Source organism: Pelecanus crispus, chromosome 1 (genome assembly GCF_030463565.1).
Source record: "Pelecanus crispus isolate bPelCri1 chromosome 1, bPelCri1.pri, whole genome shotgun sequence".
NCBI lineage: Eukaryota > Metazoa > Chordata > Aves > Pelecaniformes > Pelecanidae > Pelecanus > Pelecanus crispus.
This window is the reverse complement of record NC_134643.1, coordinates 1,844,479-1,859,905: the sequence shown is the minus strand read 5'-3', so window position 1 is coordinate 1,859,905 and position 15,427 is coordinate 1,844,479. Positions and strand designations below refer to the sequence as shown.

The 15,427-nt window shown below is 47.0% G+C and overlaps 1 protein-coding gene across 1 annotated transcript; it reads left to right on the top strand.

Moving 5' to 3' along the window:
* Positions 1-4,594: 4,594 nt before the first annotated feature.
* Positions 4,595-14,839, top strand: LOC142597129 (transmembrane protein 209-like). Its single transcript, XM_075727564.1, has 11 exons — positions 4,595-4,639; positions 5,393-5,532; positions 5,647-5,705; positions 6,497-6,613; positions 7,761-8,052; positions 8,162-8,177; positions 8,347-8,418; positions 10,469-10,565; positions 11,501-11,629; positions 12,103-12,238; positions 14,707-14,839. Exons 1-11 carry the CDS (start codon positions 4,595-4,597, stop codon positions 14,837-14,839), a joined length of 1,236 nt encoding a protein of 411 aa, XP_075583679.1.
* Positions 14,840-15,427: the final 588 nt, after the last annotated feature.

Sequence of the window (15,427 nt, the reverse complement as noted above, 5' to 3'; positions counted from 1 at the left end):
TCCCTGCTGACTGGAAAAAAGGGAATGTTGTGCCCATTTTTAAAAAGGGAGGAAAGGAGGACCCTGGGAACTATCGACCTGTCAGCCTCACCTCTGTGCCAGGGAAGATCATGGAACAGATCCTCCTAGAAGATATGCTCAAGCACATGGAGGACAGGGAGGTGATTTGAGACAGCCAGCACGGATTCACCAAGGGCAAGTCCTGCCTGACCAACCTAGTGGCTTTCTGTGAAGGAGTGACTGCATCAGTGGACAAGGGAAAAGCAAGGGATGTCATCTACTTGGATTTCTGTAAAGCGTTCAACACAGTCCCCCACAACACCCTTCTCTCTAAATTGGAGAGATATGGGTTTGATGGGTGGACTGTTCAGTGGATAAGGAATTGGCTGGATGGTCACATCCAGTGGGTTGTGGTCAATGGCTCGATGTCCACATGGAGACCGATGACAAGTGGGGTCCCTCAGGGGTCCGTACTGGGACCGGTGCTATTTAACATCTTCATCAATGACATAGACAGTGGGATCAAGTGCACCCTCAGCAAGTTGCAGACGACACCAAGCTGAGTGTTGCGGTTGACACACCAGGAGGACGAGATGTCATCCAGAGGGACCTGGAAGAGCTGGAGAGGTGGGCCTGTGTGAACCTCATGAGGTTCAACAAGGCCAAGTGCAAGGTCCTGCACCTGGGACGGGGCAACCCCCATTATCAGTACAGGCTGGGGGATGAAGAGATTGAGAGCAGCCCTGTGGAGAAGGACTTGGGGGTACTGGTGGATGAACAGCTGGGCATGAGCTGGCAATGTGTGCTTGCAGCCCAGAAAGCCAACTGTATCCTGGGCTGCATCAAAAGAAGCGTGGCCAGCAGGTCGAGGGAGGGGATTCTGCCCCTCTACTCTGCTCTGGTAAGACCTCATCTGGAGCACTGCGTCCAGCTCTGGGGCCCTCAGCACAAGAAGGACATAGACCTGCTGGAGTGGGTCCAGAAGAGGGCCACCAAAATGATCCGAGGGCTAGAACACCTCTCCTATGAGGCCAGGCTGAAAGAGTTGGGATTGTCCAGCCTAGAGAAGAGAAGGCTGCGGGGAGACCTTATTGCGACCTTCCAATACTTAAAGGGGGCCTACAGGAAAGATGGGGAGAATCTTTTTAATAAGGCCTGTTGTGACAGGACAAGGAATAACGGATTTAAACTAAAGAAGAATAGATTTAGACTAGACATTAGAAAGAAGTTTTTTACAATGAGGGTGGTCAAGCACTGGCAAAGGTTGCCCAGAGAGGTGGTAGAGGCCCCATCCCTGGAAACATTCAAGGTCAGGTTGGACGGGGCTCTGAGCACCCTGGTCTGGTTAAAGCTGTCCCTGCTCCCTGCAGGGGGTTGGGCTGGATGACCTCTAAAGGTCCCTTCCAACCCAAAGCATTCTGTGATTCTATGATTCTATGAATACTTAATTTCATCTTTCCTGGCTTGGTGGCTGGATTATTTTTTTATGAAAGTAAAACTAGGAATCATTAAGGTTGGAAAGGATCTCTTAAGATCATCAGTCCAACCGTCACCCCAACACCCCCATGCCCACTAAACCATGTCCCAAAGTGACACATCTACCCGTTTTTTGAATACCTCCAGGGATGATGACTCCCCCACCACTCTGGGCAGCCTGTTCCAATGCTTGACCACTCTTTCAGTAAAGAAATTTTTCCTAATATCCAATCTAAACCTTCCCTGGCACAACTTGAGGCCATTTCCTCACCCTATCACTTGTTCCTTGGGAGAAGAGACTAACACCCACCTCACTGCCCCCTCCTGTCAGGCAGTTGTAGAGAGCGATAAGGTCTCCCCTCAGCCTCCTCTTCTCCAGGCTAAACAACCCCAGTTCCCTCAGCCGCTCCTCATAAGACTTGCGCTCCAGACCCTTCACCAGCTTTGCTGTCCTTCTCTGGACACGCTCACACAACCCTCTTCATTTCCAGCACTTCAGAACAGAAATATGAAGTTACACCTGTACAGCACACAAACAGACCCAAAATCTCCTCAAGTTTTAACTGCTGACCTCGGCAATGTGCGGCCTGATATACAGTACTAGGTGTAATCAATTAATTTAGCTATAAAGATAAATCAGCAAACACACAGCAATGCATGGCTCTGCCCCACAGCACCGGGGCACAGGGCAGCGAGTTAGCTGCTCACCCCCTCTCCGCCATCTTCGTACCTTCCCCGCGGCGGCCAACATGGCGCCTGCCTGACGCGCCCCTTCCCACCAGAACGCGGGCCCTGCTGTCCCCATAGCAACAGACCCCGCTGTCCACATAGCGCAGATGGCACGGCCGCTGCAAGGCAGGCGTTTGCTGGGGCCTGCGTGAGGGGAGCGCTCTGCTGTGCGTCCCCTTCGCTGGGAAAATGGGGTGCCCCCACCATCCCTGAGGGGAACTGTCCCCCCTCACGTCCCCTGGCCCTCAGCCCTGCGGCAGGTACTGTGGCTGCCCCCCCTCTCCCAGCACCGCCTGGCTCCTCGGGCCTGCACGGGGGGGCTCTGAGAGGCTGCGTCCGGCAGCGAGTCGTGGAGGCGTTGGGCCACCCGTGTATGGCAGGGCTGTGGGCGGGTGGGGCTGTGGGGCCGCCTCCGTGTGATGGCTGGGGCTGGGGGGCAGATGCTGGGTCTGTTTGGTGTGACAGGGGTGTGGGCAGTGCGAGCTGTGGGGCTGGCTGTGTGGAATGGTGAGCTCTGCGTGGGGGGAGCTGTAGAGACCCCCCCGGGGTGGCGTGGGGGTGCTGGCTGGGGGCAGATGTGGAGGCTGCCTGCGTGTGACAGCGGGGTGTTGTTGCGACTGCAGGTTTGTGAACCCTGCTGATTATGTTAATTCGTCATGAATGAGTGACTTTACGCAGTTTGATTTAGTCGCAATTTAGAATTTACTTGTGACAAATTGCAGGATTAGATTGTGATATTTTAATAGCACTCGATCACCAGTGATTAACAAAGTGATTAGACAAAATCGATCAAAACAGCGACTTTGTTACAGATTCAAAGATGGCACGGTTCACTCTATTACTACATGGTTCACTCTATTACTACTTTGGTAGTGTAGGTTAATGGTTGGACTGGATGATCTTAAAGGTCTTTTCCAACCTAGATGATTCTATGATTCTATGATTCTATGGAAGTGCATAAAGGAAAATTAAGTTACACTGAGTTGGAATGCTTCACAGAGAGATTGTATATACAGGGGGTAAGGAGGACCCTCCCGTTGAGTCACGAGGTTCAGAATAGACCCCCTTGCTTTCTAAACTCCTTCTCAGAGAGGAGTCTGGGTGCGGCGAGTTCCGATCTTAGTCTCAGACTTGGTCAACTGTTTATGTGAATAAGGATAATCAACAGTATAAGAATCACTTTATAATTAAATCATACATCTACAGAGTACCTAAATTGATTTACACATGCATACACACAGACATGAATACATATATAAAAATGGTATACGTGTTAAAAATTCCCCTTGAGTTCAGTGAAATGCCTTGGCATTTCTCAACAGATGAGGGTTGAGCCTCAAGGAGTGAAGGGTTTCAGCCCAAGCTCCACTGTCGGTCTTCAGCAATGGACCTGTGATCTTAGCAAACTTTAAGAGTTTGCTAGCTCTGAGAGGTGTCCCGCTCAGAGGGAGATGCTGATGCAGCCCGCTGCAGTCCAGGAGACCTCAAAGGTCTTTTCCAACCTAAATGATTCCATGATTCTATGGGTCTATGAAAGGGCCTCGCTTAGGACTGCTGTTTTATAGGATCATGAGATGATTGGCTTTAGTCATCCATCCAAGCCACCATCCGGGTTGGTAATTACTGAAATTCCACTAACCATGATACTGCTCTTTTTTCAAGGCTGCCAGGTAACTGGTTGTTCTCACTCCCCGCTTCAACCATGTAGGACTTCTGGTACGATTAAGGGGCACCTAACTGACCAACTCGCTACACAATGGCAGGAATTCATGAGGTCATAAAGCAGCTGAAGAGAGAAAAGGTGCGTGTGGGGGATGCACCACCACAGGTGTGGGCAAAGGGAGCTGTGAGGGTCCCCGTGAGTGTGGCAGCGGGAGCTGTGGGGGTTCTTTGGTTGTGACAGTGAGATCTGGGTGGAGGGTGCTGTGGGGTCTTGGGCAAGGGGAGCGGGGGCTGTGTGTGACAAAGGGGCGTGCATGGGCAAAGCTGTGGGGTTTGGGGCAAGGGGAGGTGTGGGGGACCTCCATGTGTGGCACTGGGTTCAGTGCCTTCTTGCTTATCAAGGTGAGCCCTTCCTTCGTTACCATGCCATAGTAGATGAGGGCAGGGGCTGTGGGAGGACATTATTTTGATCCAGAGGTGAAAAGCACACACCCAGCCCTCCCAAGTGAGTAGAATGGGACCAAATCTCTGTTTTATTTCAGTGCCCTGACGGTGCAACTTCTGCTTCTACAAGGCGACGTGGTTCAGGAAGAGAGCTTGGGAGTGTGAGGGTGAGGGAGAGGATCTCTGCTTAGGGCTGCTACATTTGTCAGTGTGGGAAGGGAAGTCTTGGGGCTCAAACTGCATGAAAAACCTGTCAAAAAAACCCCAGGCATCAGTAATCCTGATGTTAAGTATTTCACCGTTGAATCATTGTAGCAGTAAGAAGCAGGTAATGTGACTCAGGGTTTGCTTTTGGGGTTTGGTTTTTTTTTTTTTGGGGGGGGGGGGGGTGTAGGTAGTAATGCCCAGTTGTAGTATTTGTCCCAAAAAGCAAATTATTTGCCTTCCCATCTAGTGAAGAATTATGCGACAAGTTTTTGAGTGAGTGGCAGGAAGGAACAGTAGCATATTTTGGTGACGGGACTAGCAGAAAAAGTCACCAGGGTTATTTCTTTCACATAAGGTGCTGCTGGGCGTAAAGGTAGCAAGGTACGCAGAGAGTATTCAGCTGTACTGAACCCACAGGAGGTGGCTTTACAGTCTGAAAATACTCTGTTACCTACTGAAATGAGTGGGAGTTTTCCATTAAAAAACTGCAGAGCTGTGCAAGGCCTTTCCTTCCTCTGGCTTCCTTTGCCTGGAGAAAGCAGGAGCTTTGCCTCTCGCTTTGGAAGGACGTTATTTTTCAAAAATGAGTTTGGAATCTGTCTCTGTCCTCTAATCTGCATCTCACTGGAGAAGATGGATGCTGTTCCCCAGTAATGAGGTGACAGTGCAGACAGTAGAGTTCATCCAAGAAATATTACCTGCTTTTACTGGGAAAAAGAATCTGGGGTTTTGGTTTTTTTTTTAATATGCTAAAACCAACTCTGGCTGAATTCCATTTATATAGTTTGGTTTGGATTACTGCTTTTTTTCTTTAATCTTGTGCTGACTGAGAATGTTACTGTATGAAAGTTGACAGATTTTGTCATTTTGACAGATAATGACACCAGAACAGAGTCCAACAACTTCCCTCATCAACAGGACCTTCAAGATGAGGAAAGAGATTGAAGCCCGGAAAGTGGCCTTGCCCTGGGGACTCCTTAATCTGTCCATTGCAGGCATTATATATACTGAAATGTACATTAATTGTTACATCTGATTCAAACAAGCGAAGCATCCTGCTTTGTAGACCCCTAATATTTCCTGGGACTGAATAGTTGCAAAATGATAACTTCTTGGTTTTCTTTTCAGGTCTGGAAAACTCATAAGCTCATATTACAACATCACGTTCTGGCCGCTCTGGTATATTGGTGAGTTGCTGCAGCATTTCAATTAATGTTCAGGATTCTTTTCTTTTTTCACTTGTCAGTTTTCTTGCTGGAGAGCTGGTTTTTAAACCAGCCTTTTTTTCTTTCCTTATGATTTTTGTTTGGTTTTTTTTTTTTGTTTTAAATTTAAACCAAAACTTTGTTTTGCTTTCTGTAATCTCCCCTGAAACTTGGAATGTCACCTGTTTTAGCGACAGGTAAGGAGTGTTAACAGCTTTCTTAGATACATCAGGAAAGGGCATGAAGAACTTGTTTGGTGCATTAAATCTGGTTAATGTGTGGAGTAAGGCATTGGAGAACACTGCAGAGTTTACTGCTACGTTGTACTGTGGGTGTGGATGGCATTTCACAATACTTCAAGTTTGCTTCAGATGAGTAGACTCTAAGCTAGCTGTATCAAATAGAGGATGTGAAGGAGCAAGAGGAAGAGAAAAATCATGGGATGACTGACAGATGATTTGATGGAAGATGATGTTTGAGAAATACTGTGAACCTTCATTGCAGTAGTTTTATGTTCTTTTTGGAAAATAACCATCAATTTTCAAAAATTAAATTTTAGCAATCTAGATTAACCCCAACATAGCAAGGAAAATTATCTCCAATGGTTCTTGCATAAGAAGGTGAAGAAATCTTAGATACTTGACCAACTTGGCACTTATTGATAGCACTAATAATGACCTATCTTTAATGGGCATATGCCTGTTTTTGCAAATAACAGACTTTTACTATTCCTCATGCTCAAGCTGTGGTAAAAACTTCTGTGTTTCTTCTAGAACGTGCACTTGCGTCTCTGTTCAGCCTGAATGCCTTATTTGATTTCTGGATGTACTTCAAATACACAGTGGCACCAACGAGCTTGGTCTTGTCCCTGCTGGGGTTGCAGAATGCAGGTGGGTGTAATAAAGATCTCTGGCAATTTTTTTTATTCTTCTTTTTTGTTTCAAGACGGTATCTTCCTCAATGGCAGGATCCTTTAGTGACGTGAGTTCCAAATTACCTCATCAGACATGAGCAGTAAACTAAATTAACGGCAGCGTACTAAAATTCACAACATCAAGTGGCAATTTGGTGGGGGTTTGTGGGGATCACTGGAAGGGGAACAAACACACACGGTTGAAAAGGAGAGGATGATAGCGGCTGCTGAAGGACAGTGAGACACTGGACCATTGTGAGGTTGGACAGGGAATCTGTAGCCTATACATGGGACTAGGAACAAGGCAGAGAGCGCAGGTTTATATTTAATTTTGATATCCTACTACTATCATGCTGGGTAACGAGAACCAAATTAGAGGGACAGGCAGACCTTTGTGTGAAGTCTGAAAATGACAGCCCAGAGAGCAGTCACTCAAAAAGCTCTTGAACATCCAAGCAGAGTTTTAAAATACAGCAGAACCTGACAAGGTAAATAAACCGAAAGCAAAATGCTGGCACGGTAGTATTACACACTGCTAGTCTAGAAATCGGGAAGCAGATGGGAGTAATGCTGGATCACCAAAGCTCAAGGATCTCACGTGTTTATTTGCACAGCTAAATCAAGACATTGACTAGGCTAAAGATGCATAAGGTAGGGAGATAAAGTAGCTGATGAAAAGGGTTGGAGAAGGCTCCCAGGTTATGGAAGGTGCCTGGTAACATTTAACTGAAATCTGAATCTGAAATAAGCCAGCCAACAAGCCAGGAAACATGAAAATAATTATGACTCTACCCTTAATTGGTTTAGTGGTAGACTTGGTAGTGTTAGGTTAATGGTTGGACTGCATGATCTTAAAGGTCTTTTCCAACATAAATGATTCTATCATTCTATGTAGGATTTGTACTGACTTGCGGTCATGTGTCTCAGCATTCTCTTTTTTTTTTTCTGTCAGTGGATTGACCACTGAGTTCTGTAGGGGCCAGATTTTTCTAGTGTCCCTTTAGCATAATTTTAAAATTGCCTTAAGGTAGCGTTGTGTATATGTTTTGTTGTGCGTTTAAAGCGGGGAGGAGAGTTTGGGGCTGCTACATCCACAACGCTAATTCTGTTTTTCCTTATTGCAGCCATACAAATAACTCCAACATGCGAGCTGGCAGCAAAGTCCATCCCGTCTTCGACGCCTTCTCCTCCAATCCAGGGTCAAATTGTGCTGAGTTACAGCCCGTCCCGCTTCCCTAGTACCAGGCCAAAGTTTACCACCAGTTATATCGCAGGGTACAGCCCTCAGCTACAGGCTCTGTCAAGCAACAGTGCTTCTTACGGCAGTGCTGTAACCTATTCACCAAGCAGCAGCTACGATAAGGTAATGAGCAAGACAGCTCCCAAGGGTACAGTTTGGTCGTTGTTTTGTGCCATGTGCCACTGAAGGTGAGCAGCAGCCAGCGGAGAGTTGCGTATATGTGTGTTTGCCCTTTTGCAAAGTAGGTGTAAATTTGTTGTATTGGGAGTTGTCCTTTTTCCCTAGTGTCACTTCGTTTATTGTATCGTTGCTGCTGTAGAAGTCACGATACAGCCAGCAGATATATAAGAATTTGGGGGAAACCGAGATTTGAATTACGCGCTGTAGTTAGTATCAGAAATTGCCGTAGACCCTAAAAACTCTTGGTATTCTGTGAAATTCTTACATGTACTTAATAAACCTTTCCATAGGTTTGGGCATGGGTGACAATGAACCGACAGCTCCTTGATTACATGGGTTCCTGCACCGCTAAGTTCAGAAACGTAAGTCCCGTCTCTATGGACTGCCTGATTTTTAAGGTTTTTAAGAACAAGCACAGCAGAGTGGAAAAGCACTTCCATGTCCCCTGTATGCCGAAGGAGGCGGGAAGAATTGCAGCGTCCATTTGAGGATTGGGGTGGGCTGGCACAGGGAGATAAAAACACAACGTGCTTTTAGAGATGGCTACTGAGATGCGTTTTCAACCTCACCTCCGTGTTTTGTTTTCTGAAAACTTCACAGTTGTCAAGTTCATCCACTTTTGAATGAGAAACAAAAGCAGCTGGGATATGACAAGATTTGGTTTTCCTTGCTGCAACTCAGATTGCTAAATTGATGTTTCTGCAGTATTTCTAACTCGTTCTCCTGAGCTCAAGACATGGAAACTTCCAACCCAAAGGCTGATTTTTTTTTTCCCCTGACAGTCCTGAGCAGCGCAATAAAAAGCAAAAAGAAAAACCTTGATCTTATTGCTAGGAATTGCTAGAGCAGTGGAGAATTAATTGCACATGTGATGGCAAAATAATTAGTAAATCTAGCTTTGAATTGCCCCTTCAGTCATAGCATCTATCAAGTATGTAGTTTTGCTTGTGTGTTTTGTGGGGTTTTTTTAAAGTAGTAAGACTACTCTAAGTAGTAACTCTAAGTAGTTAGAGTGTAGATCTGCTGGAGGGTAGGATGGCCCTGCAGAGGGACCTGGCCAGGCTGGACTGATGGGCTGAGGCGAACTGTATGAGGTTTAACAAGGCCAAGTGTCGGGTCCTGCACTTTGGGCACAACAACCCCATGCAGCGCTACAGGCTTGGGGAAGAGTGGCTGGAAAGCTGCCTGGCCGAAAAGGACCTGGGGGTGCTGCTTGACAGCTGGCTGAACATGAGCCAGCAGTGTGCCCAGGTGGCCAAGAAGGCCAACAGCATCCTGGTTTGCATCAGGAATAGTGTGGCCAGCAGGAGCAGGGAGGTGATTGTGCCCCTGTACTCGGCGCTGGTGAGGCCGCACCTGGAATAGTGTGTCCAGTTTTGGGCCCCTCACTCCAAGAAAGACATTGAGGTGCTGGAGCGTGTCCAGAGAAGGGCAACGAAGCTGGTGAAGGGTCTGGAGCACAGGGCTGACGGGGAGCGGCTGAGGGAAATGGGGTTGTTTAGCCTGGAGAAGAGGAGGCTGAGGGGGAGACCTGATCGCTCTCTACAACTACCGGAAAGGAGGTTGTAGTGAGGTGGGTGTTGGTCTCTTCTCCCAAGTCCTTAGCGATAGGACAAGAGGAAATGGGCTTAAGCTGCGCCAGGGGAGGTTTAGGTTGGAAATTAGGAAAAATTTCTTTACGGAAAGGGTGGTCAAGAATTGGAACAGGCTGCCCAGAGAGGTGGTGGAGTCACCATCCCTGGAAGTGTTCAAGAAACGGGTAGATGTGGCACTTTGGGACATGGTTTAGTCTAGTCTACCCTTGATTGGCTTAGAGTAGACTTGGTAGTGTAGGTTAATGGTTGGACTGGATGATCTTAAAGGTCTTTCCCAACCTAAACGATTCTATGATTCTATGACTGGTGAAAATCAAAGATTAGTATGAGATCCATACCAGATTCCTGAGCGTCTGTTCATAAACCTAGGGCCAGCTTGCTCCAGTTCCCAAATCCTGTCACGTACAAATCCCACACGTAGTGTCTGTCAGCTCCTTGATTTCCTGAAACAAATACGTGAGGGAGTGCACTCATCAAAGTACAAATTAGCTTTAGGGAGGGAGGGCTGTGCTTCATAACACCCCTTCCCTCACTGTTCAGAAAAGCTTTATCTGATACTTTCTAGAGATTTGTTTTCCTGACTCCTTTACATGGAATTTTCTGGCCTTTTAGAAGATATTAAAGAGTCGTTTAAACTCTGCCTAACTTGATATTCTAATTTAATTACTTTCCTCTGTGGTTGGCTTCAGTGTTTCTGTTGTCACGCTTCTTTGTGATTGTAATGGTGATGATTAGGAGGATGTAAGCTAAGGGTTGGGGGTTTTTTTAACATTTTGTTGCTTCTGACCTCTTGAATTTTCACGTTTTTCATTCCTAGTGGATTAACAAGACTATTCTAGTGTGGCTTGTCCGAAAGATCAAGTCTGTGAGCACTCAGCTGAGAAGAATGGGGTGTCCAGAATTGCAGATCAGAGGTAGGATGAGACAGGAGCTTTGGAGTTCCCGGTGGTGGCTGATGGAGGGCCGCTCCATAGCCAGGGCGTTGGATAGGTGTTGTATGCATTAGGGCTGTTAAATATTACTGTTCCATTTCCACTCTATATTGCACAGTCTTTGTTCCATGTCATGCATTTCATTAAGCTGGACAGGTTCCCCAGAAGACTTCTGGAAATATTGATGAAGTCACACCGATGCCTGTCTCGTGTAAAACTCATAAACCTTCCCCCCCACCCACCCACCCCCACCCCCCGCCTTCCCTAAACTTGCTGCTGGGGAATTACAGGCTCAAATGATTAATTATTGCATATTAAACTGTCAGAAAACATATCCAGGATAGATGTGCTATAAACTACCAGTGTCTCCAGTCCTACGTGCTTTGCCAAATTTGTCCTTAAAATCAGCTGCTTTCTGAAAGAACTGGGTTGTTTTACATTCTGATGAGCTGGAGTTCTGTATTTTATGTCACGATACAATTCGGAAGAAACTGCTTCTCTTACTGCTTCCAATTTATATGCCCTTAACCAAGAAGCAGATTTGATGTGAGGCGGTTAAATTAAAGCCACCTTTCCGTGCTCTTTGTTGCAGTGTCTCCTCAAGAGCCGTGTCCATTCTGATGGCCTGTGGAGAAACTGATCCATGCTGGCCTCACCCCCACCTCGTTACTCTCCCTCTGCTCTTCAAAGTGGATGTTGGTTCCTTGTAGCTGGTATATTCTGTGACATACAGCCGACAGCTACTACTTCATTGGGACTGAAATGAGTGGTTGGGGTAACATCACATGTTAAATGTTTCTAGGACCGTAATGGTGCACCAAAAAGGAGAGCTCTTTGTAGCGACGCCTGGTAAGGGAGGCTGTTTGGAGTTCTGCAGAGGTCATAGCTGACCTGTGCTGGCTCTTCTTGTGTTGCAGAAGCCAGCATCAGCTGTCTGAAGCAGGCTGTGGAGATCCTTAAAGCTCCACTCATTCCAACCCTGAATGCTATAGCGCAGTATTTGGATCTTACACCAAACCAGGAGTTTTTGGTCGAAAGGATCAAAGGTACGTAGTGTCATCGTACTGACTTTAAAACACTTCCATTACCACAGCCAAGTGTTGCTGGCATCAGACATTCCTTCGGTGGAGATGTTTGAAGAGCCACGGCAGAGATGAGAGCTGCTTTTAAGCAGGAGAGATGTTTCTTTGCAACTTTTCCTTTTTATAGCGACAGAACGATGCAGGCCTTGGATGAAACTTTGGGAATGTTTTTTAAAAGCTTTATTTCTCATTTTCCTCAGGCATGCTCGGGGTGCTCAAAGTGCTTTGCTTTTAATAATAATCTGTTCATTAACTACAAATAAAAATTATCCTGTAAATTTACCTCCCTGTATTATATATCTTTCCAAGCATTTCATTAGCTGAACTTTTCCTATTTTGTACACTGGAAGCATGGATGAAGCCCCTGAAACTAGCCTAAAACACCAGTTTCATGTATTTTCAGCCCCTGGTAACTGAAGAAATCTTGTTGCTTTCAGAGCTTTCTCAGGGAGGATGCATGAGTTCCTTCCGATGGAACAGAGGAGGGGATTTCAAAGGCCGCAAGCGGGACACCACCTTGCCCACTGACTCCTCTGTAAGTTTTAGAAGACGTCTTTGTAATGACGGCTTAAAGTGGGTTGCCTTTCAGCGCACCGTTTGGAGGGGGTAGCCAGTAAGTCTTTTGAGGAACACGGTAAAATCCCGTTTGCATCACTTATGCAGGTAATCCTGTTCCAGTCGGTGAGATTACGTGGGGAATAATGCAAATGGGATTGGACATTGTGTAGATCCCAAAAATGTGATTGCGTATCTTAGTCTTAGGCACTTACTTAAACACCTCTGAAACAACTGTCGGGTAACTACAGGGAGCAGCCTGGCAGGCGGGGATCTCGTTGATGCAGTTCTCTTGCTATATCTTTTAAAAAGCCAAACATCTGCCTTAACCTAACAATTTCCAATGCAAGGAAAACCTTCCACCTTGCTCTCATTTTCCTTTGCTATAACGGACAGAAGGGAAAAAATGCAGATGGAGTGGCAGGACTGCAGTTGAATTCGTTAGTATTTTGTGAGACACCTGAAGATGTTGCACATCCTACTCGAGAGAAGACTTGTAGCGATGCTTAGCCCGTTCATCTGAGAGCTGAGGAGGAACAGCACCTCAGGGTGAGCAATGACTTGAAAATTCACCTGAGGTAATTAAAATAATCAAAAGAAAGACCACAGAACAATTCAGGGAGCAGAAAACAAGCTTTACAGTGAGAGTCTTCAGTTGAACTCTGTATCTGAAAGTAGGGTGAGGCTGATTGATTCTTCTTCCCCGCTGTAAAGAGATTTTCAGTTATGTGGGAGAAGAAAAAACAGGAGACCTCAATGTCAGAGCTTCACAACTTTGCTGACACACATGTAAGGAGATTCAATTGCTGGAAGCTGAAGTTGTATAAAATCGGTCTTGAAATAGGATTTGATTTTCTGTTTGTGAAGATGATTAAATATTTGGTAGTGACTGGCCATGCAGCAACTCTTAGTGTCTTGACAGACAGCAGGGTGAACAGCTCAAAAGTGTTTAAAGATCATGAGACCGAGTGGCACACCCTGGAATTCAGTCTTTTCTCAAAACCAGATGGGAGAGGTAGCGTTGGGCAGTATTTGAAACTTTTAAGAATTCTGGGAAAGAAGTTCCGATACAAGAGGTTAATATAAACGCTTGCCGTGAAGTTTCCACATAAACTTACTCAACACGATTACTATATAAAAAAATAGAATTCCACATTGTTGTTAATCACACCGCATGAAATACAAAGCAGTGATTTCCAAGGTGCATCTCCCAGACTTCTTGAGACTTGTGGCATTTAGCCCAGAGAAACACTTTTTTTTTGTCTACAAAACAGATCGTGCCATATACAGCGAACACAGAAAGTATCAGATTGCCGAGAATTTGGTGACGTTGCCCACATAAAAATGTTGAGAACTCTCACCTTTTGTGAGGAGAAAGGGGAAATTTGCTCGATAGGCATAGTGTCGGCAAAGCTGTATTTTGATTTCATCTGCCCTTCTCGGCCAAATCCTTGCAGCTAGTGCAGAAGCCAGCACTGAAGCGGATGGCTCAGAGTTCATGGCCTAAATATGCCAAATAAGATCTGTGACTTTGCCAAATTCTGCCAGACGCTGGGAGAAAGCTGCTTGTGAACTGAGCTCAGGAAGCCCCAACATGCTGGTCACCTGCGGAGCCACATTGATGATGGCTTCGCAAAGTGGCCTCTTGCTTAGGAAATGAGTCAAAGTCAAGAGACTTTCAAACCAACTGAAATCGCCCATTGGTGTGGATGTACCGAACCAACTTTCATCCTCTTTAAAGTTGTCTCCTCCCTTTCTCCACCTGCATTTTTATTACCTTATGTTTCCTATAACTTGCTTTTTAGAAAGGAATAACACATTCCACCAGCCTTTACAGCGGGGCAACTTGGGAGTTACCCTATTGACCCAAATTGGAAGCAGAGTGGGAAAAACAAAGAAATAGGCTGGCTATCCCAGATAATGAGAATATCCCAAATGATTTTGCTTTTGCAAAGCTGCTGCCCACGTCTTGTATGAGCTGTTGCAGCCACCTCAGCTCCATATGGCTCCCATGCCAGGTCCGGCTCCTCTATCCAGCTCCTCTCGCTTTGCTGCCTCCCGATTCTTCCCATCTGCTGACATACACTGCTTTTCTTGCCTCAAAAGGACGTATCACATGAAAATGTCACCGAGATAAGTCAGTATATCACTGCACTGACAATGTTATGTGATTTACCATCCAGACCTATGAGAGAAGCGTGTCACCCAAAGCCACGCTGTCCAATGGGACCACATTTACCTCAAGTAATCCCTTCCGGATACACTGATTTAGCACAAAATTCACACAACCCTCTTCATTTCCAGCACTTCAGAACAGAAATATGGCATTACACCTGTACGGCACGCAAGCAAACCCAAAACCTCCTCAAGTCTTACCTGCTGACCTTGGCAATGTGCAGCCTGATATACATTATGATGAGTAATCAGTTAATTTAGCTATAAAGATAAATCGGCAAATGCACAGAATCCTGTGCTCTGCCCCACAGCACCAGTGCATGGGACAGCGAGTTAGCCGCTTACCCCCTCTCCACCATCTACGCGCCTTCCACGGCGCAGCCAACATGGTGCCTGCCTGACGCACCCCTTCCTGCCAAAATGCAGGCCCCGCTGTCCCTGTAGCGCAGACGGTGCAGCCGTTGCAGGGCAGGTGTTTGCTTTGGCCTGTGTGAGGGGAGCGCTCTGCTGTGCATCCCCTTTGCTGGGAAAACCATGTGTGCCCCCGCCATCCCTGAAGGGAACTGTCCCCCTCACGTCCCCTGGCCCTCAGCCCTGCGGCAGGTACTGTGGCTGCCCCCCCTCTCCCAGCACCGCCTGGCTCCTCGGGCCTGCACGGGGGGGCTCTGAGAGGCTGCGTCCGGCAGCGAGTCGTGGAGGCGTTGGGCCACCCGTGTATGGCAGGGCTGTGGGCGGGTGGGGCTGTGGGGCCGCCTCCATGTGATGGCTGGGGCTGGGGGGCAGATGCTGGGTCTGTTTGGTGTGACAGGGGTGTGGGCAGTGCGAGCTGTGGGGCTGGCTGTGTGGAATGGTGAGCTCTGCGTGGGGGGAGCTGTAGAGACCCCCCCGGGGTGGTGTGGGGGTGCTGGCTGGGGGCAGATGTGGAGGCTGCCTGCGTGTGACAGCGGGGTGTGGGCAGGGGGAGCTGTGAGGGTCCCCGTGAGTGTGGCAGCGGGAGCTGTGGGGGTTCTTCGGTTGTGACAGATCTGGGTG

Excerpts from the sequence above, each read along its gene's own strand:
- LOC142597129 (XM_075727564.1), top strand. The coding sequence starts at position 4,595 with ATGTTAAGTATTTCACCGTTGAATCATTGTAGCAGTAAGAAGCAG. Across the intron at positions 5,706-6,496 it reads CTGGCCGCTCTGGTATATTG|AACGTGCACTTGCGTCTCTG; the intron begins GTGAGTTGCTGC and ends TGTTTCTTCTAG. Across the intron at positions 11,630-12,102 it reads TTTGGTCGAAAGGATCAAAG|AGCTTTCTCAGGGAGGATGC; the intron begins GTACGTAGTGTC and ends TGTTGCTTTCAG.